The sequence below is a fragment of the Micropterus salmoides genome, unplaced genomic scaffold (genome assembly GCF_014851395.1).
Source record: "Micropterus salmoides isolate LMB-PRFRI ecotype aquatic unplaced genomic scaffold, ASM1485139v1 Ms_hic_scaffold_21, whole genome shotgun sequence".
NCBI lineage: Eukaryota > Metazoa > Chordata > Actinopteri > Centrarchiformes > Centrarchidae > Micropterus > Micropterus salmoides.
Genome location: NW_024041262.1, coordinates 21,277,626 through 21,301,709, shown reverse-complemented (window position 1 = coordinate 21,301,709; position 24,084 = coordinate 21,277,626). Strand labels below are relative to the sequence as shown.

Sequence of the window (24,084 nt, the reverse complement as noted above, 5' to 3'; positions counted from 1 at the left end):
CTAGAAATCCAGCAGGGGGCAAACACATGCGCCAAGTATGGTGAAGCGGTGCTCCACTGACAGCAGTAATTAATGCACATTTGAATACAAATATACTTCCCTGTGTTTGCTTTCTTTCTTTACTCTTGGGTCTTGTTTTACAGTCATGATGGCATCATATCTTATTCAGTTGTAAATGTGTTCTTTTAATCATTTGCTTAAAAAAAGTACAAATAACAACTACACAGAAATTATTTGCTTTAATGTCCACATGCAGTTAACGCTGCCTTTTTTTTATTTAACAAGTTTGTAACATTTCTAGCATTGCTGTGTTGTAACGTCAAAATGAATCACCACCTTGCCACTCTTTCCAGTCCACCCTCTTGTCAGTGAGGTGCCATAAAAAGATACACACAAATATATAAAATACATTTGGGAGTATGGTTCAAATCAGACTTCCCATTTCTTGTGGCTTGAGTGCTGTAATGTATCACACCGCTTTTTTCGGAAGAGAAACAAACTCACACTGAACAGGAAATAAGACTGCAGTAGGCGAGCAGAAACAGTACATGTAAGCAGAGATCTATGGCGCCAGCTCCTTAGAAACAAAACTGCTTTGAGAAAGTTGTTTGAGAGGCCCCCAGTGACGGGACATTTTTAGGAAACAAACTCAGGCAAGTAGACTTAAGTCTATTATCTCATACTGAAGCTTCAGTGTATGAAAGTCTGGGATGTGATTCCTCTCACTGGTGAGTCTGTTTTTAACTTGAAAGTGTGTTCTAATGCAAATTTGAGTTGCACTGACTCAAGCTTGCCTTTGTAAAATGATACTGAATTACAAGTTTCAACCTAAGTTAGATTTAACTTGGAAATGAGTTAATGTTTTATTTTATGAATTATAATTATTTTTGTTTTATTTTCTATTTTTCTGTGACTGTAATAATGTACATCTGATATTAACACGTATACGTTCACTCAGACCTTTTAAAAACTAATGTAAATGTCAAGATTTATCAAACAATTGGTTCCTTTTGTATATAAAATAGCATCCTGTTGTTTCTTTATTATGGGTGCTGCAGGAGACAACACAGAGCTGTAAATGTTCTGGGGGATTCATGGACAAAACATAGCTTGATAAGGCAAACTGAGATTGCTATAGGTGACGTAGGACCGACGCAGAGTCGAGGTTGGTGCAGGCTTCCTGTTTTGTGGCTATGCAGTCTGCTGCTCTGGTGTCTATAAGATTAGGCTGAAGCTGTTTTGCAGAAAATTGAAGCAACTTCCTGTCTTTTACCTGTACCAGCCTTTTGTTCATACCCTGTTCTTCAAACTGTGTCAGCCTTTTTTGTATCAACATCCTTCTGATAATATCAAACACTAATCACGGATAGATTATTGGATGGATGGTCCCACTGGGCACAGGCACAGGGGCCCAAGGGGTCAGGGGGCCTCAGTTTAAAGTGACTGTTGATGTTTCTTATTGAAAAGTCAATCAAAAGACTACAAAGAGACACAAAACAACTATAAATAGATGCAAAATGACTATAAAATGACTACTGAGACAGTAAACAACTACATATAGATGTAAAATGACCAAGAAATGATTACAGAGAGACGCAAAATGACCACAAAATGATGCAAAAGGACTATAAAATGACAACTGAGACAATAAACAACTACATATAGACGGGAAACTACAACAAAGAGACATAAAAAGACCATATAATGACTACAGAGAGATGCAAACCCAAATAAAATGTCTACTGAGACACTAAATGACTACAAAGAGATGGAAAACTACAACAAAGACACAAAAAATAACTACAAACAGTAGTCATGTCCTGTCTGGGGGTCTTGCTGCTGTGTAAGGGGGATGGGGGGCCGTTTACATGTCTGTGCCCAGGGGCCTGTTGTCTCATAATCCATCCACTACACTAACATGCTATGAGGGATCAAAAAGAGCTGAAAAGAGGTAACATGTTGCTATGGGCGTCACTTTGTGTTGAAAAGTGGTGGGGACATTTAAGGGCTCATATGAGGGGTGTGACGAAACACTTCGGCCACGAATCGTGAGAAAACACAATACTGGAGTCTCAAGAACAAGATACTCCAATGCTATTTTGTAGAAATATTTATTGATGAAAGAGGAATTTCGATTGAATATTATGCAGTAATCAGCAGCTTGTTGTTTTAGCCTAAGTTACTGGTTTTGGACAAGGGAGATCTGTTTCTTTATTTTTACATTGCATTTGATATTTTCCTATTGTGCAAGTAAACTTTTCTCATAGCACTTTTATTTGCAATTTAACATTCCTTGTTTCAAGCTAATTTTCAGAAAACGTTTAGCAAATGTTTTCAAAAAGTGGTGGGGACATGTCCCCAGCGTCCCCAGTGTAAATGACACCTATGGCTATAGGTCGCGTGTGTACACTTGTGTACATTTATAATGACTACTTTTTAAAAGCCTCACCAACTCCACCTTTTCTTTATTTCCAGATCCAAGATGTTAACACTGTATTCGTGTTAACACAGAGGCCACACAGGTGCAACGGAGCATGGAGCGTGTGTCAGTGCAGCATGAATTTGAGTACACAGCAAAGGATGGTTGCCTTGTGTCCATCAAGCCTAATGAAAGTTACATCCTGGTCTCTAAGACTAATGAGTATTGGTGGCACGTTCGCAAAGACCAGCACACCAGGCCCTTTTATGTCCCTGCGCAGTATGTGAAGGAGCTTACTGAAGGCTGTCCTGGTCCCACTAAGCTGGATTCATCTGAGTGTGGGACTGACAGTAAGCCAGTGGACATGGTGACGAGGATTCGTGGATCATCTTATGATGGTTCAAGAGAAACATACCGGTTCTCCACATTTGGTCTCTGTGAGGACAAACCAGATGTAAAGCCCTGTGAGACCCTGAAGGAAAAACAGAGCTCCAGCAGCTCTGCACACTTCCCGGATAATAAAAAGACAAACAATTCAACAGGAGGCCTTTCATTTACCTCAGCGCATCTGAATACTGACGACCAGAAACTGTATGCAAAACCTCATCCCGTGCCAAAGGTCAGAAACGGACAACAGACAAAAAGCTCTCTGCAGGATGATGAAGTAGAACAGTCACAGACTTTTCTACTCGAGGAGGACATGGACTTCCCTTTACCTCCTAATTTACCCATATATGACACCATACCAGAGCTAAATGTTACAGATTTTGACATCTTTTCTGACCTGCCTGCTCCTGTCGCTTCAGATGACCCATTAATGTTTGAGCAGCAGAATTTGAATGAAAGAGCAGAAACTTCTTCTACAGATGTGCCTCCCAATGAGCAGGTAAGGTTTTCATGCGTTATTTATCATTTTCATTGCTTCATTGCATTTTCATTATTCTGTGTTAGTGTCACTTACTGTTGATTGACTGTAATTTTACAGTCAGCAGAGGGCGCAGTTTCATCACTTAAAAAGATGAAATCAGGCTACTGTGTCTGCTACTGTGCTTGAAGAAGTTTACATTATTTCATCGTCTCACAACATTGAATCAAAGTAGATTTAAGTAGTTTTTTTACATTAATTAACAGAAAAACAAACCAGATTTCTACTAAATTGTCACAAATATAAAATACACATCAGTTATTTCACTTCCTGCTCTCAGGAGAACCGGAGCTTCTCTAAATTTCATTTAATTATCTACATTTACAATCAGATGAAGTTCATCAAGTGCAAATACAGTAGAGGTTATTTCTTCTGTAGACACTGTGGGATTCTGTGCATTTTAAAGTGGGTGTAAATTTTGACCGCTCTGAAGAATACATGCCAAGTGTAATAGTTAAAGTGTAGAAGTACTCCTTCAAAAGAACTATTAGCAACAATATGCACCCAAAGTATCAAAAATATAAGTACTCATAATAATCATAAATGGTATAATGACGTATCAGTTATTATATTTTCAGGTGATTATTATTAATAACATATAAGCAGCATTTTAATGCAATTTACTCAGTTTGAACAGTACTTGAGTAAAAGTACTGAGCTGAACTGGTTTAATAGGAAGGATGCTGAAATCCTGACTAAAATGATCTGTTCTTTAAATATAAAACCCATGAGCAGAAAAACACCCATTATCTTAGAGGAGACACAGGAGACAAGCAGCAACAAGATCTCCTGCTAACTTGAATACATAGGCCTAAAGGTAAGAAAGGGCTTAATATCTATTTTATTGTTGGTTGAGGTGGGGCTCGGTTTAACAGCTTTAGATACTGTTGGATGGTTTAGTCTATAAAAACGCACGTGTTCTTTATCAAAAGCAATTCTGGAAAGTAGCCTAACTAATTTATGTAGTGGAGTAGAAGAATAAAGAGCGTAAAATGAACTACTAAAGTACAAGTACCTCAAACTTAAAAAGAGTTTTACCAATTTAGCAATGCTCTCCTATAACAATTAACAGTAATAAAAACAATCAAAATCCAAACAGCAGAATTTGAAACCAGAGTCATTGTTTGTCACATTATTCTGGCTTGTCAAAACATGGCGCCTACATTACCCACAATGCAACTCGTCCACCAAAAGCTCATTCGGAGTTTCTAGTGTTTTTTTTTTTTTCGCTCGTAGGGGCCTTGAGCTGCCTCAACTCACTTCTTTCTAACTCCACACCCCCAGATTTTTTTTTGCGTCATTTTCAAACTTGTAGTCTTTGTCTCTGCACTCCCAACAGACTCTAACTAAAGTGACATCACAGGAGGCAAATTCGCGCTGCTGCCTCTGGAGCTACAAATTTATTCTTCTTGAAACAATTTGTGCAGTAATGTTAGTGCATTAGGCCCCCCTCCCCAAAACTATAGCCTATATCTGCAGGCTACTATCAATGTTCACCTTTAAGTGCAGTACTTGATTTAATCTGCATAGTTACTTTCCACCACAGATTACAAACTGTTTGATTAGATTAGAGATGTTAAGATTAAATCACTTGCTGATTTTGACACTTTTTGCAGTGAAGGTTCTCACTGTTGGTTGCGTTCACGGTCTCTGTGCCAGCTCATCAGCATATGAATGGCCGCCCGTCCCCTTCATACCATTTCAATGGGAGAAAAGAGGTGTTTCTTGAATACCTCAGTAAAAGCAGCTGATTCAAGATCTCGGTCTCAGTTTTGGTCAGCGAAAGTTTTCTGCCGGTGTGAAGTCACTTTTACCGGGTGTGTATAGTTTATATTTGTTTATTGACAGATTGAGTGCGTTATTGGTGCACTTGAATTGTTAAGGAAGCGCTGGAGGCTTTTATAGTGTGCGAATTGGCGTTAGATTGGTTTACTATGGCGGTTTCTTATCGACTTTAATGCTTTGTATACAGTCAGTGTAACCTCAGAACAGGTAGCCTAACAAACAGGTCTTGTAGGCTGGGTGGCTTCTTGTGAGGAAGGGAAGCAGTTCAATCGCTGCCAGCCACTCCCAAAAACCCTCCAGCTAACTTACCTGCTTTCCCCAGCTCCGGTGGCGATCCTGGGAATTACGACTGACCGCACCGCTGGGAAACCATGAAACATTTGCGAATGAATACCTCGTCAAGCCTACTTTCCTGTTGGATATAGCCTAGTTTGTTGAATATAAACGAGACCGAGAGAGAGAGTGAAAAAAGTTAAGCTAAGGTAAGTTTCACGCTGTTGGCTTTGCACCTGTTGCAGGTTTACAGCAAGGTTACAGATAAACCAGATTGTGACGGAGAAAGACTTTGGTAAGATTTCTACTCAGATGTGTGGCACTCTGACTCATTTAATGGCTGCAGCCTCTCCCACTATACCCAGTGATTGCGTGTGCATCATAACACTGCAATTACCAGCACGCTCGGTTGCTTTAGTGGGAGGTTTAGTATTACTTTAACACAATTAGATAAACCCTTTCGAAACAATTCTCGTTATACTTTGAGTGTTTCTATTCCTCCTCCGTGGGGAATGGGTTTGCCACACACTTGTAACAGGACTGTGGACGTGCCAGGACCCCTCAAGTGCATTAATTCTCACCCCACAATGGAGGGCCATCTCCATGGTGATGTGAGGGGGTCTGGCCTGACTCCCAACAAGCAGGGCTTTAGAGACTTTAGTGCCAGCCCTGCCATGCAGTTGGCGTGTGTGTGCATATGTAATGTGCAGAACTTGCAATTAGCCCAAATGTAGGTCGCTTAATATGGAGGGTATGTCAGGCTGTTCTTTTGGTGTCAAATGGGATATTATGTTTGGTAAGTGGATGTCAAATCCAGTTGCGATGGGGAATCCAGAGTCTGGTTAGTTAAAAATTGCAGAAAGGAATTCTTGATGCCTGGTTTGTTTTACGGCGATGTTCTTCTTACTGTTATGCTTATGTAGAGCAGTCTTTATTGTAGTTGTTGATGGCACCGGTGTGTTTCCAAGAAACTCTTTTAGTTTCAGTAATGCAGTAATTCTTGCTGCTCTGTGAAAGAGATCAAATCAAATGCCAAAACTGCTCCAACAGTGCAGCTCTGTACACTCCTGCTTCAAAAACACACGTGTCCATCAAGCGTATAAGAACAGGTGCATGCAGCTTTCAGTTCCCAGTCAGGAAGAGCCTTTCATTTCCACTATTCTTCGGTCATATTGTGTAAATACCTGGGTACAGCGATGTGTTTTGCTATTTAACCAGAAAGCGTGCAAAAATGAGATTCGTTCTGTCTCATTTGGAGCTTTTACAAGCAGCCTGTGTGTGACACAGGTTTGTGCACATGTTTCATCTGAACTGAACCCATGTGACAGTAGAAAGTCTGTGTCTCTCGTGTATTATCATTACATTCCAGTCACAGAGCTAAGCATCCAATAATCTGAATAGCCCTGAAGGTCGTTCAACACCATTTATGGCTGTTCTGTCTGTTGCAGGACAAAAATAAGTTCTTGCTCATTTCTCAAGTTGTGACTTTATTTCCTTACCCAGGTAGCCAGATATGAAATATGTCCTTGCTTGAAATAATAACATGCTATTTTATATGACAATAGAAAATATTAGAAAGAAACGTCAATATATATCAATGTAACTGATTGTAAAATGTTTCATTTTGGTTGTACAAGTTGAGCAAGGAGATAAGTATTTTCTGGCTACCATGTTTGTTTGGATTAGATAATAAGCAAGTTGGAAAACAGGTAAAAAATAGTGTTTATCCATCAGAACAGAAGGCCGTGTTGTTAAACAAGTATTTATTTTTCAGAAAAGCTGATGTTTACATCTGTGACTCAGATGTCATAGTAATACATGAGGCATGAGATTTTGTTTTATCTATTACGTTCAGGATTGTAAAGTTGTGCTCACACCTAGCATGCAAAGCAGAAAGTCTGCGTTTATGTTGACTTTCCTCCAGAAGTTCTCAGTTTTGGGGTGTAGTTCCTGTGGTGGAAACACAGCTTTTGACTTTCTCTCCATGAGACAATATCATAGACACTTTACAGTATTGATTTACAAAGCCATGTGAAGATAATTTGGAACCTCAGCAGGTCTTTGTCAAGAGTTGCATGAGTCATATACACAGGTATGTCTTTTGTGTAAGAACTATTTGTAAAATGCTTTTGTAAAGCCATAATGATGGGCTTAATTAGAGTTATCCTATCCTCCAGTGCATCCCTCTTTGAACAGTGTTTTGCTGCTGTTTTAGTGCTAGACTTCACCTACAGAGTAAGAGTGGGAGAAATCTGTCATGAACAAGCTGTCAGCAGGTTTGTTTTGTCAGCATGCAGACCTGGCCTGATGGATTCCACATCGGGCATTTTTGGAGTTATCCTGGTTTCTGGGCCCTGAGGACTGTGATGTAAGAGGGAGTGGAGCCAGATTGATTCAATAGCTCAACTGTGTGTGCTTTGTGGCGTGATTTGGGCCCCAATTTGGTACTCCATTGTTTGATTGGATGAGTGCTAATGTGGTTAAGTAATCAAGCAGATTGCTGCTTCATGCATTGCTGAGGGCAGAGAGTTGTCTGCTCTGTGCTGATGGATTTTCATCCTAACTTATGCTCGAAAATATTGTTCAAGGTCTTAACAGTCCTCTAAGTAAAACAGTTTTTCATAGCAGACAAACTCTGCTGTGACGGGGGAAACATACATCTCAAATGTCAGACATGACAATATAATCTTTTTGAGGTTTTTCCTAGGCACATTTGAATAGCAAACTATATTTCTGTCCAGGAACTAAATGTTAGATGTTTTGGATATTCCAGGAAACTTTGATTCATCACAGCCATGATACACACTGGAACTTAGAAAGCAACCGACAAGCATAGATGTAGTAAGATAAGAAAAATAGTTGCCCAAAAGCCTCAAACCTAATTTGAGATTAACCCTAGCCCCCCAAAATAGCCACAAACTGCTCTGCCTACTGTCTGCAGAATGGGTAATGTCCCATGTAAAAGGAAGTGTCGATTCAAAAATCGGCCCTAAAACCAGACTTCCTGTTTCACGCAGTCTTTCTCGTGGAAGCGGTTTTAGCAAAACGATGTCTCATCAGAGTTGCTTGTCAAAAGCAGCTCTTTCATATCACTGTGGGAATTATTGCTTCCCTTTTTTACCCATTATTGGCTACTTGAGGGCTGAATACGTTGTACAGCACCTGCAGCACATGTAGAAGAAAACACAAGTACCGTTCTTGTTCTGTAAAATATTCTTTTACTCTTTTGCATATTTTCTGTAAACGGAAAGGTGCGTTCTCTTTGTTGTAAACTTTGTTTCCATGCTGACAATTACCTTTTTTTTTATCATAGGGGCACATAAGCAGGAAGTAGATGGAAGTGACCTGCAAAGTGTACATTGCTCTGTCTATCTAAACCGCCTCTCTGTCTTATTTTCATTGTCTCTTTCTGCTTTTCGGCTCTTAGCACACACAGACAGTTACCCTCTACCCCCCTATCCTGCACACAGGAATTCATGCGTATGAACACACAAACACAGACGCTCGCACAAACACATCTCACCCAGTGCCCCTTCCTGCTGCTATTGTAACAGAGCTCACAGTTCTCCTTTCTATCTGGGCTGAAACCGTCACAGCTTCTGCGAGAGGAGGATGTGTGCGTGAGGGTGTGTGCATGATTGTGCGTTTGCCTCTCTCCCATCACAAGTTGATTGAAACGCAGTCGCACACTCGAGTCTCTTGAGTTTGGCGTCCATTTGTCCATTTGGATTTATGGCTCTTCTAAATAGAAGGATATAAACATGATAGAGATGTACTCCAGGGTTTGGTCAAGTCATCAGGCGAAGCGGGGCTTGACTCTGCCGGTGGTTCCTCAGGTAGGTAATTATGCTCACATCAAAGCAGAGTTTTTGCTACATGATCCAGTTTCAGTCTCCGTGGACAGTGTACTTTATATGTTTTGATAACAGTTGCTTCCTGCTTTGCGTGAACACGCCACTTCTGCTCGTGGTTCTTTTCCTGTGTATAGTGGCGTAAATAGTGAACTGACAGTGTTGACACTATTGCCTAAAAGCTCAGCCATCATGAATGTTGGTATGGGTTTTTAGTTTGGATGTTAAGAAAACCTTTTATGTGGCATGGGGTTCAGTCTCAAAAAACTCATTTTCATCTGAAAGCAGCAGCGTTTATGTCTGACTTTGACAGTTTCGTTTGTATTTCAGTCAGTTATTGGGAAATGAGCAACTCTTTATATCACAACGACCAGACCAGAGAGCAGCTGTTACGATGCAGAAATACAAAAGGGACCGAACATTTGAAAGTTAAACAAAACAGTCCTTTTTGTCTGAAGTTTTGTGATAGTAGACGTGTTTTCTGTCATGTCAAGTCTCTTTGGGAGAAAAGTTGATAGCATCCACCTATACACTTCAACAAGGGCAAAGCATTGTGAAAGAGATATTCTGATCATTTACGTAAGAAAAAGCACCAATATATTAGTTTAGAAGTTCTATATTGGTAAAGTATAGTGTGTATGTGTGTATATGTGTATATATATAATAAAATAAAAAAGGTATCAACAGCAGAATGTAGTATCAAAAGTAGAAGAAAAATTCCCCCTGTGAGTGATGGACTATATCTGTGCATGACTTTGTTAGATTGTTGATGATGATGCATCAGTATGTGAGCATCATTTTACTGTGGGTCGAGATGGAGCTACGTTTTACTTATTTAGGTAAAGGTAGGTATGTCATTGGTTCCAAACAAAGTGGCCGGGCTCCTCTTAAGAGTGCCAAGATAAAAATCTGAGAGGTCAGGAGAGGGTTTATGTGTTAGGAAAGAAAAGTTCTGCTATAAAAATGTGTGTGCAATTTTTTAAATTCTTCTTTTTTGTGAAATAATGCATAATTTTACCTCGTTAAACCTTGAACCATTACTTTAACGAAACAATCTGAGACATTTAGAAGGAAAATATATCAGTTGTTGAACTGATGATGGAAAAAAAAAAACTAATTTTACAAGCCAAAAGGTGGGAAATTGGTTTGATGTTTGACAGTTTATTGTATTTTATATATTTTTTTGTTTTTGGACATAAAAAATGTGTAGCATGGAAGAAACTACACTTGTCAAATACACATAATGTAGCAAAACAACAGTATTAAATGTAGTAGAGTAGTATGCGTATGTATGTGTATGTGTATGTGTATGTATATATATATATATATATATATATATATATATATATAAATTAATTTGTGTGTATATGTTTGCGTTTGCGTTTTTTGCATGTTTATTGCATGTAGCATAAGGGCATTCCAGCATAGCTAATTCAGAAATCAATGTTGCAGCTCTTTCATTTCCTCTGTCTGCCTCCGTGTCGTTTGAAATCAATTTGTTGCAGGGGTCAGTTGTCTGGTTGTCCTCATCAATTGCCTCATGGTTATATTGAGATCAATAACGAAGCAAAGTCAGCAAATTGATAACATTGAATAGACAGATTAAAAGAACAGGGAGTTGATCATGAAATCGATAATGCAAAAATGTGCACATCCCTTTTGTTATGTTGTTTATTTATTCATATTAACTACTTTTATCTTAATCTCCTGATGTCCTCAGCCTGTTGGCAGTGGTGGAAGAAGTATTCAGATCATTTACTTAAGTAAAAGTAACAATACCACAATGTAAAAAGTCCTGCGGTCAAAAGCTTACTTAAGTAAAAGTACAGAAATATTATAAAATATACTGAAAGTATGAAAAGGTCAAACTTGTCATACAGATAGATTTTACTGTTGTATTTGGCTGAGGTGGAGAAAATTTTAACTACTCTATATACTGTTTGCTAACAGTTTAATCCGCAAAACCCACAATCTCACAAAGACATTTCTGTAAATAATTGTGTCCTAAAACCATATTTCCCCAAAATAAGTGGGGAAAAAAATATAATTACAGAAAGAATAGCGATTACACTTTTATTTAAAATTAATTTGTTTAAAAATGCACTGGAAGGGAGTGCATGTAGCTCAAAACAAGAAAGAGTAAGGCTGGTTGCTGGACTAGAATTATAAAATGATACTTAATTTTGGAAAATACTTGAAAGAAGGGGTTTCACATTGAAAATATTCTTACTGCACTGCCAGATATTTTACTATTTAGAAAGAAAATAAGACTTAATAGAACTCAAATACAGATTAAAATGAATTGATAATTTTCAAGCGGACCACATGTTTTATATGAAAAATCGTATACGTCAAAGTAACAAGTAACTACAACTGACAAATCAAGGTAGTGCAGCAACAAGTCCGACATTTCACTGTGAAATGTAGTGGAGTAATAACATTAAAATACTCTAATAAAGTACAAGTGCGTCAAATTTCACTTAAGTGCAGTGCAGGAGTAAATGTAATTTCCACCACTGCCCATTGGCTTCCCTGACATCTCTCTTCTTTATAGCGCTACACATTTAGCACAGCGATGAACAGATGTAGCACAGACACACACAGGTATCAGGTGTTGGTAAATATAGACTATGGGGCTGAGCCGAGAGACAAGAGGTAGCTAGAGTGTAGTCTGAAAGAGACAGCAAGGCACTCTTTGTATTTGTGCCATCATGACGGCGTATGAAAGAGGCAGAGCGGTACATCCCAGGAGTCCCACGGTCAGGAATAATTGTCTCAATGGAGCGCAGGTGAGAAAAGAACATCTTAATGAAAGGTCATTTCAAGTACAACTGTGGCACTTTTCGTTGCATCACAGTTTCAGAGTGCTATGGACAGAGGCCGCCTTTCATCACATCTCAGTTTCACTCTAATTGTCATTCTTTAAACAAATTAGTTGTCATGATCAATTTGCATGTCGTTCTCCTGCCACACTGCATGTGGAATCATGCAGAGCTCTGTTTCGGAAAGTAAGACAACATGCAGGTTTCAACAGCTTCCTTCTAAAAGACAGAAACTGAAAATGCAGTTTGTAGTAAAAGAGTTTTTATTCATTATAGGCCAGGGAGTTGCTTTGCAGTGAAGCATCATAATGCCTGATGATAGTTGTCAGGTTTAACCTAGTTTTTTGTCCTTTGCAGTTTGTCTGTGGTCAGATGCTGTGCCAGTGGTGTGGTAGTTTATCTTTGTCTGTCACCCACTGTGGCTACCTTAACAAAATACATCACAGATTGTCATGCTAGTCTGCTATGGCAGGACGACACACAGACTTAACAACATTAAATTTTTGTGTGTGGGTGTTTTTGTGCACAAGAGAATGAAAGTAGAATTAGGTAATGATCATTATTGTGGGAGGAACACCTCTGTGCTGTGCGTGTTTTTTTTTGTTTTTTGTGTTACAGCTGTAGGCTACTTCCTGTGCGCTCTTCTGTAAGATGCGGAAGGCTGACTTACTAAGAGCTATACTAAGAACAGTGGGCTGAAGTCTGGTACATGACACTTGTGAAATACTGTTTGCAAGTTACAAGACTAGAACAAGCTTACAAATGATTCTAAGCTTGTTCTACTTTAAAAGAAAATGTCTTTGTAAAAGCACACACACTGTTCCTACATTAACTTTAGTTCTCATTCTGTGCACACATGTGGATGTACTTGAGTTTCTACATCTGCATTTTTTGGATTTTTCGCAGGCGGAGAATGAAAATCTTCGGTCAGCCGTGTACGTCAACGTAGGACAACTACGCAAAAGCATCTCCGAGTCTCCCCCCTCGGCTCCTTCATCCTACTCTCCTTCCTACTTTAACCCAGAGGGATGGGAGGCGCACGTTGACGAAGAAAGTGGACAGGAGTACTACTACCACCCCGCCACGGGGCGCACCACCTGGGACAACCCCTTTCTAGACTCCCCCACGGACCCTGAGCCGCTCACCTCAGAGGAGCCTTGTTCCCCCTCACCTCCTCAGTCTCCTGCCTTTTCTCTGTCCACCGCCTCTCCCCCTGCGTGGACCTCAGACTGGGAGCAGTTGGTTGATGAGACTAGCGGTCGGCCCTACTTCTACAACCCAATGTCTGGGGAGACGTCCTGGGAGCCTCCAGAGCAACTGAGCCCGTATCCCCCTCTGATGGAGCCTATGAGTGTGCACAGGTTCCATGAGGACGGGCCGGTAAGAACAGCCTGGCTGCTCTACTTAGCCTCTCTCTGTCTCCTGTTTTAGCTTCGCCCAGGGGGAAAGCTGTAAATACAGTCTGCTTTTAATGGAATTAAATCTCCAGCACCTACATAGCAGACAGGACTCATTTTCATTAGGAAAGCTCAAAGCACCAGTGCAGAAGGCCCCCCACAGTAGTGTCCCTAACTTTAAAAAAACATATACATTTATCCTCATTTTGAATTCATTGTATGGGTATTCCCGACAGTCAGAGTCTTTAAGTCAAGCAATATCAGTAAATGTTCAAATGCATCACTTTTGCTTAGGAATATCTTGTATATATCAGATTATTTCACATTAGATGGGTTTCACCTGTTTTTCTTGACACAACACAAGCAACAAGTGACCCCTTTCCTGCCCGTTAAGGTTTTTTTTTTTTTTAGAGCTAGAGCAAGAAAAAAGGGCCATTAATGGGTCCAAGAAAGAACAATACTTTGAGGCCTACTTTGAAGGGCTGTGACTTATTTATCAAAGTCATAGTAAAGTCATGACTTTCCCTGAATCGAGGTCACAGTGGGAAATGATTCAGCTCATTATTTCGTGAGATGTAGCAACATTCAACACAAAAACTGAACTGAGGCAATTATCAGTGTTAGTGTCAGTCCTACCGATTACTGCAATGGTTACCCAACCTGGGGGCTGGGACTCCCCATGGGAGGATTTAAAGAGTATTTTGACCTTTAAACAGACCTAGGCTAGCAGTTTACAGTCTTTGTGCAAAGCTAAACAGCTGTTAGCTGAAGCTTCATATTTACTGTACAGACATGAGAGTGGTGTCAATCAATTATCATCTAACTCTTGGCAAGAAAGCGAATAAGTGTATTTACCAAATTGTTGAACTATTTGTTTAACAAGATAGTAATGGAGACAAAAGTCATTTATTTAAAATGTTAAAAATCTTTTTTGGGGAAATACTGAAAAGCTTTTCCTCTTCAGGACTCTAACATTTATTAAAATGAAACAATCTGAAAAGAGAACGTCACTAATTGGTGACTTTGCACACAACTTGTAGACATACGTTTGTACCCTGTGATAAGGAGTTATGAGGGGGCATTTATTGGCTACAAAAAAAGGTTGGGAACCAATGCATTGCCATATATTTTAACTGTATTTTCAAGTTTGCATGTTTTGGTTTTAATGTTCATTCTGTTTCCACCATGTTTACATCCCCAGCCTTCTCTACCCGAGGAGGACTACCCCCCAGAGGATTACCCAGCTGCTGAACAAGATGCCCACAATGAGCTCCTTGCCACTGGCCCTCCTACCCTCCCTAAAGAGTTTGCCCTAAGCCATGGGAGCAATACAATCATCCCAAGGGCCTGCTTGGACCGCAGTACCCCAACTGGTTGGAACCTCACTGTGGAACATAACGGGACCTGGGTGTTCACCAGTGAACACTCTCCAGAGCAGGTAGCTCCATTGACTGACTTATAAGAACAGAGGACATGAATGAAGATGGAATTTAACTTCATAAAGGTCCTAAATACAGTTAAGATAGTCCTCATTATAGCTTGCGAAACACTTTTAAAAGTGTTGGATGACATTACTTGGGGATGTTTCTAGCATTTCTACTATTTATTGTGAGTTTCAAATAGACATTCACACTAAGAGATAAACATGGCTACCATAATGTTTGATTGTAGAAAGTATTTCTAGCTATCCCTCAGAGGTCATTTGTGACTGTTTTGATGTCAGTGTGAGCGAGGGGCTCTCTTCAGTCTTAAGGCAGGGGTTTGTTTGTACAAAGTATTGTCCAACCCCATCTAAACGCAGATGTACAGCTTTTCTGAAATGTTCAAATCCTGGCCAGTCTCTGAATGAAGTGGCCGTGATTGTGGAATTATCAATTTTGGAAAGTTAAAAAAAAACTGTCCAGACGCAGCCTCCCCAATTCTGTTGTTGGAGAGGTGTGGATGGAGGGCGTTTCAGATGTTGTTGGGACATTAAACATGCATTGTGTTTGCAGCATGATGAGTCATTTACAATGTAGAGTAATGTTAAACAATCACACAGAGAGCAGAAATGTTAAACAATCACACAGAGAGCAGAAAAGTACCAATTTCTCCACCAACAGTAGTATAGCCTCAGTAGAACATAATCCTTTATGTCACCTACCTCACTCTCTTATTCTTGTATAGGATGTTCTTTTAATTCAAAAGTGTTAATATATACACATAAAATAAATATATCGTAAAGAAGAGAAAGTATATATATTATGAGCTGTAGTAGCAGCTTCTTATTTGGGAAACAACAGTGATTATGAATCATCTTTAACTAAGACATGTTTGTTATGTAACAGTGGATCAAGTCTGTGGATGATCGAGGGCAGACCTTCTACTATCTGAGAGACGGCTCTAAGTCTCAGTGGAGCCTGCCTGAGGTAATGATCCTTCACTACACGTGGATCAAAGAAAACCTTTTTCCACTTAGTCCATGATGTATGGCACATGGCAATATGTTTCATTCAGGAGACAAACCCAGACGAAAAGTAGTAGTAAACTAACTGTGTGTTGGTCCCTCCAGGCCCCTGTAGGTCATGGCTTGTCCAGGATGGAGAATGGTGTTGATGCACACAATGCGTCAGTCATCAAAAACTGGAGACAATCCATGGGGCCTGCACAACTCGGCTCAGCCCAGGATGATGGGGTACATACAAATTCTCACACACAGACCTGCATGTGCATGGTGTATCACACATCCAGGGTGTGTCAGCCAGCTTAAACAGAAAGCTTTAGTCAGGGAGAAATAGTAAGTCTGTGTTCAACCGACACTCCCAGGTTTTTAAAGCCCTTATTTAGCAAGGCAAATCAACTGTAGTGATCGTATTTACAGTAACAGCTTGAGGACAGAGCTGCAGAGGGAGGGAGAGGGAGGGACATAATTATACACAAACACTGGGGAGTTGCTGGATACAAATACATTTTTTTTCCCTCCTTACTAAGCTAACACTTTGCTCAAGGCCACAACAGTGGTAGCATTTGGGAGTAAGGTTGGCCTCTGTGTTTATTTCTCACCCCCAGATGTAACAAAAAAGTCATCTGATCCCCTAATAATGTTTATAGATGTGTCTTTAATCTTTTATCCATATAGTGGTTGAATTTGGCAAATACAATGTGTGCATACACACTACATGGCCAAAAGTATGTGGACTCCTGAAAATTCATTTCAATACCATGGGCATTGATCTGCTAGTACAACAGGTTTTCCACAAGATTTTGAAAAACCTGAGGGCATGGATTTTCTCCCATTCAGCCACGAGAGCCTTAGTGAGGTCCAGCACTGATGTTGGGTGATCAGGCCTGGTGTGGGATGGGGTAGAGGTCAGGACCAGCCAAGTTCTTGCACCCCAAATTGGGGAAAAAACATTTCTTTATGGACTTCGCTTTGTGCACAGGAGCATTGTCAAAACAGGACAGGGATAAACACAAGCTTTTGATACAAAGTTGGAAGCACATTAATCGATGTGTGCTGTAGCGTTAAGATTTCAAACTTAGGGGCCCAGTCCAAACCATGAAAAACAGCCCTTGACCAGAACTACACAAAAGGATGTGGACACCCCTGTCCTCTTTTGGCCATGTCTGTTTTTATAATTGTGAAGAATGGAAGTGATGATAAAGACTCTGGAGGTTATGTATAAACCAGTTTGAACATGAGACACAGCCATAGAGAAAAAAAAATACAATTAATAAAGCCAAACGAAAACAGCTAGAAGTGTCAAAACAAAGGTACTATAATTTTTAACATTAAGTATTTCTTCGCAATCACAGCTACTCTACAGACTAGGTGTGTGTTGTACAAAGAAATACATATCTTATCTGGTCATTTCTGGTTATTATTCTAAATACAATTAGTTGATGCTCTGGTCTTGTGATTTTATGAGTTTTGAATCCTGAAATCTCCTTCTGCTGTTCTTCCCCTGTTGTTCAGAGATTCGTCCCAACTCACAGGAGGAAAACGTCAGACTACGGCAGCGACAGCTCCAGTACAGGAAACTCTCCAGAGACGCAGCAAAACGTGAGTGGTCTGCTGATTCTTCTTACTCTATAATAAGTAGAGGATGAATAAATGACAGTTAAGTTAGCCATTAAGTACTGTGACCTGCCCCCATAACTGAACGGTGCTCTGTGTCTCTCTCTTAAGGCTTTTGGGTTTAGAGCCTGGAGAAACCCCTATTATCTGACCTCAAGGTGGCTGCGCTATAACGTGGGTTGTTAATTTGAGCGTTCACCTGAGCTTGATACATAGATAGCAGCGTCTATCTATGATGGGCAAAAGGTGTGACTTTAGATCACAGACATTTTTCATTCCCTCCATCAAAGATTATGTCCATTTTAATCCTCCTGCCTCTTATTTTAATTATGGATTATCACTGCTGGGATGCATGTTACAACCAACCAGATAAACCTACATTGTCACATTTACCATATAGTGGTTTGAGGTCATGTCCTGTTGTATCCTGTTGTATACATGGTTTAATCTGCCATACACGTCACTGCAGATTAATACTTTTAAATGTAACAACAAGAAAGAGCAGCTAAGACAATGGAAAATAGTTTAAAAAAGCCTTTACAACACTCTATGTAGATTATGTTATTGCTAAATGTCTGTTTTACACCTCTCCTTCAGTGTTTTAATTCAGTCACAGTCCAGAAAAGTTCACCACCACAGCTTTAATAGGGTAAATAGGGTAAATACAGCTGTCTGTTGTTGTTGTTGTTGTGCCACTGAGGCTGATTGTCAGAGACAGGTGAAGTCAGAAAGCTTGAATTGAATTGAAATCTTTATTTCAAACATGCAAGAGAAAGTATAAAAAAATAAAACAATGTTTAAAAACATAGGAGAAAAAAACAACAGATGAGTAGCAAACAAAGTACCCTTCTTTCCTGTGTTAACATGTCTATCACATGTGTGAAAGGCGTAGGAAGAAGTAAAACTTATGTACTCCAACCCCTTTAATAGCTTAAAGTCAGACTAACAAATTGTTGCTTTTGATATTTTCTTATTTATTGATCAAAGAAAAATACCAGTCACATCCTTTAATCAAACACAGAACAGATCTGTTCATTTCTATGTAGTAATGGTGAAGTATTGCTCAAAGTATTGCTCAAAAGAACTTTTGTAACAATTCACCAGTTAATCAGAACAAAAAAATGTTTTTTAACTTCCGTGTGTCATGGGAAAGTCCCCCTGTAACTGGATGAATGGATGATGATGAACTTTAACGTTTAGGATATGAGGTGTATAAGGCAGTTTGTATGTGAATGCCGTTGAAAATAATCTGCATGCATGGCTTTACTGATGAAGTTTGTGCACAGCATTGTAACCTGTATTGTGGGTCCCTCATGTCATCACATTGATTTTACACATGAGGTTTAAAATTACAAATACACGATAAAGAATTAAAATGTTGGGATCTTTTACATTTTCAGGTGCAGAACTTAGAGAAAGCAGGAATTCTCAACAAAACAAAAGTTTCTGAGAACGGCAAAAAAGTAAGGTAAGCTCAAACTTTACTTTGAGGTTGTTTTGTTTGCAAGTATGACACTCAACGTTTCAGTTTCAATTTTTGAGTTTGGGTGTGTTTGGAGTCACGTGTCACGTTCTGTGGCAGTGATGGTTATTCCCCTATTACAGGAAAAACTGGACCCAGACATGGACGGTTCTCCTCGGAGGAGTGCTGACGTTCCACAAAGATCCAAAGTCTGCAGCAACAGGGGCCTTGGTACGATTTAAGTGTTAATAAGAGACTCACAGGAGAGGAAAGTGCTTATCCTGCATTAATAAGAAGCTGTGACACCTGAATGCTGCATTCCCGCTTATGTTGCATTCCGTACATTTCTGAGAGCGTTGTGTTTGCATGAGAAGTTATAGATAGAATTAACAGCCTCAACACATTGCTTGAAAGTTTTTAATGAAAAGTTTTTATCATGCTTCATACCTAAGAAAGGGAATGAAACATTAAACTGCAGCATGGTGCAGACTGGTTGTGTCACCTCTATGAGGAGTGACCGCACATACAAGCCCTCAGGTCATAGACTGACAGAGACAGATACATCTTTTGTGTAGCGCAGCTTGTTTCTTGGAATGCGGCGCCGTAAGTTTCGTAAACAGCTGTATTTTTTATTTTTTCTCCACGCAGAACAAGACCAATCAGATCGTACCAGAGGTCACGGTGGACCTGCGAGGAGCGACGATTGGCTGGGCCTCAAAGGACAAATCCAGCAAAAAGAATGTTTTAGAGGTGTGTTCGTTTGTTGACAAAGGATATAATGCAATGTGTGCGTGAATGTTTTTATATTAAGCAAACAACGCACCATAGAGTGCCTACAGTGTGTAATTTATGCTTCTCAACTAAAACATGATCTCATGTATTTGTGTCAGATATTAAAATAAATGTTGTGAGATAATGAGTAAAAGGATATCATCTGGGACTGATCTAAATGTGATTTGTGATTCGTTTAATTATTGTTTCCCAAAATAACTCTGATGAACAGTCCTCTTCACTATCTCTCTCTTATTCTCTCTCCTCCAGTTAAAAGGCAAGAACGGTGTGGAGTTTCTGATACAGTACGATACAGAAAGCATCATCAATGACTGGCACAAGGTCTTAGTGGACACCATACGACAACTGGTGAGCCCTTCATTGCCCATAAGTGAAAATGGTCAAGTCATTTGAATTGTTTGACGTTTTTGGGAATTCGCTTATTTGCCTTAGAGAAAGTGGGGTTGTCATCATAGTGTATTTTTCTTGACACAAAAAAAGGATATAGCAATTCAATCAACAATAAAAAACATTTTATTTTAGAAAATACTTTTAAAAACATTATTTTGCATTGGAAATATTCTTAATGCTTTCGTTATTTTAAGAGAAATACACTTCAAGGACTGAATTACAGACATGAGTATAAGGACGTTTTGCAGTGTATGTTCAAGTTGCTGAATTCACTTATCTTTAATAATTCCGGTTTAATAGCTGTAATTGTGCAGTCAATATTTGCAGTACTCCTGTTTGAGAGTTTACTCAGTCTATATGTCTGTTCATCAGGAATACCAGGACCATCATTCAGAGGAGGAGGACGAGAACTTATATGAGAAGATTACCTGCACAGAGCGAGATGACAAGTTTGGAGGCAGCGTGGACAAGCGAAGATGTAAAAAGTTTAACTGTGGCATGAATGACCCAGTTAGCTAAATCAGGCTACAAGTACGATCATTTTAAATGTCTAACGTTTGATTTTTGTAGCCTCCAGGCCAAGTGTCGCACAATCTTCCGGCACAGCAGGAGACGCAGACCAAAAGAGGGTTCGAACCAAGCTGATGAAGTTCCTCATGAAACGCCCCACGCTGCAGTCTGTCAAGGAGAAAGGCTACATACGAGGTAATTTTGAACGGCAATAACATAATATTGTTCTTTTCTATATTGTGGGTGATTTGAACAGAAGTAAATGGAAATGATACAATGAGAAAATCAACCCAGCTTACCTGCAATTCATGAGTTTCACCCAAACCTACAAGTCTACAAACCAATGGGTGACGTCACGGCGGTACACATATTTTAACACAAGCTTTTTTTGTATTTTCAAGTTCACATTTCAGTTCAGGACTTTATCATCCCACTAGAGGAAATTCTTTATGCAGAAATGTAACATAAAAAACATGTACAATAAAATAAAAACAAAATAAGATGTGATATTAATTGAAGGCATTAAATGTGCTGGTACTATAAATGCAATAGAGATAACAATGAAAGGTTCATGAGATAAAAGGAAGTTCTGTTAATATATAATCTCACAGTTGTATATTTTGTGAATATTCACACAACTGTTTTTTTTAACTCATATTACTGTAATTCTGTATATTGCATGTAAAAACATGGTATATATTTATTTTTGTACTCATTTCCTACTGCATACTTTATATATGTATTATTTTTCACAACAGTTACATTGTACTACTTCTTATATGCATGCTGTAATCTCTTACAATACAATCTATGCTTTTTACAATACTTGATCTTTGACACATAGTCTCTGACACATGTTCTAATATTGACTGACTGATTGATTGCATTTCTGCCTGAATTCAATTACTACTACTATTAATAATAATTATAATGTTCTTATTCCCTGTAGACAATGTGTTTGGTTGCCATCTGGCCACACTGTGTGAGCAAGAGAAGGACACAGTTCCTAGTTTTGTGGTAAAATGTATCAAAGCAGTGGAAAATAGAGGTAATCCGCCTTGTTTGTGTCACCGCCTGCATAATATTGAAGTGTTTTTCCTTTGTGCAGTAAGGAAGCTGACTTACTGGTGCCGATGTGTTGATTTACAGGTTTAGACATTGACGGACTCTACAGAGTGAGTGGGAACCTCGCTGTCATTCAGAAACTACGCTTCAAGGCCGATCACGGTAAAGTTTACAACAAGTTTATGTGCATTAATCTCTATAATTCAGTCAAGGACTTCACACAGACTGAGAAAGCACACCATTCATAGTGCCTGTAGTATTTCACTGTAGACAGCACTGCCCCCTGCTGTGCTTTCATGGGCTGTACACCTTTTGTGTTGAAACAGAGGAGCTGGACCTTGAGGACGGCCAGTGGGAGGACGTTCACGTCATCACCGGAGCGTTGAAATTGTTTTTCCGAGAGCTTCCTGAGCCACTTTTCCCATACAGCCACTTTAATAATTTCATCTCAGCCATCAGTAAGCAGATTTTTGAATCCATAGTTGACGTTAGTGTTTAGTTGATGTTGGTTATATTTAAAACTGATTAATAACTTTTGTCCTGTTTTTCCAGGAATTTCTGATTACAACTCAAAACTGTCTTGCATGTATGAGCTGGTCAAATCACTTCCTTCACCAAATCATGACACCATGAAACTCCTTTTTGGGCATTTACGCAGGTGTGTTCAAATTTCTTTTTATATTTTTAATGTTATCCTTTGCATCCTTCGTGTGTGTGTGTGTGTGTGTGTGTGTGTGTGTGTGTATAAACAAAACAGGTGAATTATGTAATTATGTCTCCTCACATTATCATCCCCCCCCTTTTTTTTTCTCCGACAGGGTTATTCAATATGGGGAGGACAATCGCATGACTGTGCAGAATGTGGCAATTGTATTCGGCCCTACTCTGCTTCGGCCAGAGATGGAGTCATCCAACATCGCCATGCACATGATCTTTCAGAACCAGATCGTAGAATTCATCCTGAATGAATATGAGCGTCTCTTCCACAACAGCTAAAGCTGTCACCAGTTTCCAGTGCAGACCTGGGCACACGCCTAGTAAATGTGCTTAAGTTTGAAGTGATAAATTTACATTTTGCATGTACATAAACAGCCTTAGTGTGACGTCTAAAAAAAACTGTCTTGTAAAATAAGTTTAAAGGGCTCTTCAAGTTTTTTTCACTCAAAATATTTGAGGTTTAACCACGTAAAGTTAGATAAAGGGATCCTCAAATGGTCTTTGCTAAGAATATTTGAAGCATGTTTAACCACTGTTTTGACCAGATTTACTCCATAGGAGGAAGACACTGTTAGAACTATCTTTGGCAGTATTGTTGGATTGAAAATCAAGCCACACAGGTGCAAACAGGTGTGGTTTGGTTTCCCTTTTCAGAATTATTGAGCTTGTTGATTGGCTGGAAGGAATGTATCAGGTTGCTCTTGTTCCCTGAGACTCTGGCTGTCTTAATCTCACAAGGCACTTTCTGCAGATTTTAATTGTTTATTGTTTTGTTTGTTTTGTTTTGTCTAAATCACAGTGATAATAGAACCCAAGTCAAACCTGGACGGATGCATTAATGCTGACAAAATGTTCAATGATTGCTTCCATCTTTATTTTAGAAAGTTTAATGACTTTTAAATATTGTTTTGAATTTGAAATTACAGTATATCAAATATGGCAATAACTAAAATTGCATTCTAATATTGTGTTTTGGTTTTCAGTCTCATTTTACCCATGAATTTTATTGTAATATAGAAATGTATAAAAATAAATATTAATACCAATATATTGCTGTGAAGTAGATGGTGAAATAAAATACTTGTGCGACCTATAGATTATTTTCTGAAGTGTAAAACGCCATTTTCAAGCATGCTGCACTTGAAGAAACTGTATTATAATGCAATAGAAATATAAATATGTAGTGATACATTTTCTGACTGTTCAACCAGTCTGAGCATGAACCAGAAAAGTGAGATCTAGAAGAGATTTATGACTTGTAAATAGAAATAGGTGGCATATTTATGCTCAAAGTTGCTGAAAATGTGAAAGTTATTCCATAATAAAAATAACTTTGTAAAAAAGAATGACTTGTTTGTTTGTTCCTTTCAAAAGGCTCAAGAAAACCCATCTGTAAATAAACAGCATCAACACACCTATGGTATCATTTTGTGTATGTGTAATATATTTGCTATTACTTACAATTTGCTAGCCTGTTATATTTGATTGCTACTTTGTACTTTGCTATATGCACTTTGTTTAAACAGAGATCAGATCAGCCATTGTATTCAGGTTTTTATACACTGCTTGCTTTAATGCCTGCTGGTTTTATATTTTGATAATTCAGTGATTAAACCCTG

General features: G+C 39.0%; 1 protein-coding gene across 4 annotated transcripts; it reads left to right on the top strand.

Annotated features, from left to right (window-relative positions):
• Positions 1–518: 518 nt before the first annotated feature.
• Positions 519–23,811, top strand: arhgap27 (Rho GTPase activating protein 27). Of its 4 annotated transcripts, XM_038735862.1 has the most exons (19): positions 539–728; positions 1,059–1,165; positions 2,476–3,305; positions 12,982–13,455; positions 14,674–14,910; positions 15,800–15,880; positions 16,024–16,146; positions 17,428–17,514; positions 18,930–18,997; positions 19,135–19,222; positions 19,640–19,741; positions 20,033–20,131; positions 20,546–20,651; positions 20,744–20,878; positions 21,633–21,731; positions 21,833–21,910; positions 22,075–22,206; positions 22,301–22,406; positions 22,567–23,811. In XM_038735862.1, the coding sequence occupies exons 3-19, from the start codon at positions 2,535–2,537 to the stop codon at positions 22,742–22,744; spliced, it is 2,964 nt and encodes a 987-aa protein (XP_038591790.1). In that variant the 5' UTR covers positions 539–728; positions 1,059–1,165; positions 2,476–2,534; the 3' UTR covers positions 22,745–23,811. The 4 variants fall into 4 exon arrangements, with proteins under 4 accessions (XP_038591789.1, XP_038591790.1, XP_038591788.1 ...); XM_038735861.1 differs by lacking the exon at positions 1,059–1,165 and having other exon boundaries at positions 519–653; XM_038735860.1 differs by lacking the exon at positions 1,059–1,165.
• The last annotated feature ends 273 nt before the right edge of the window (positions 23,812–24,084 follow it).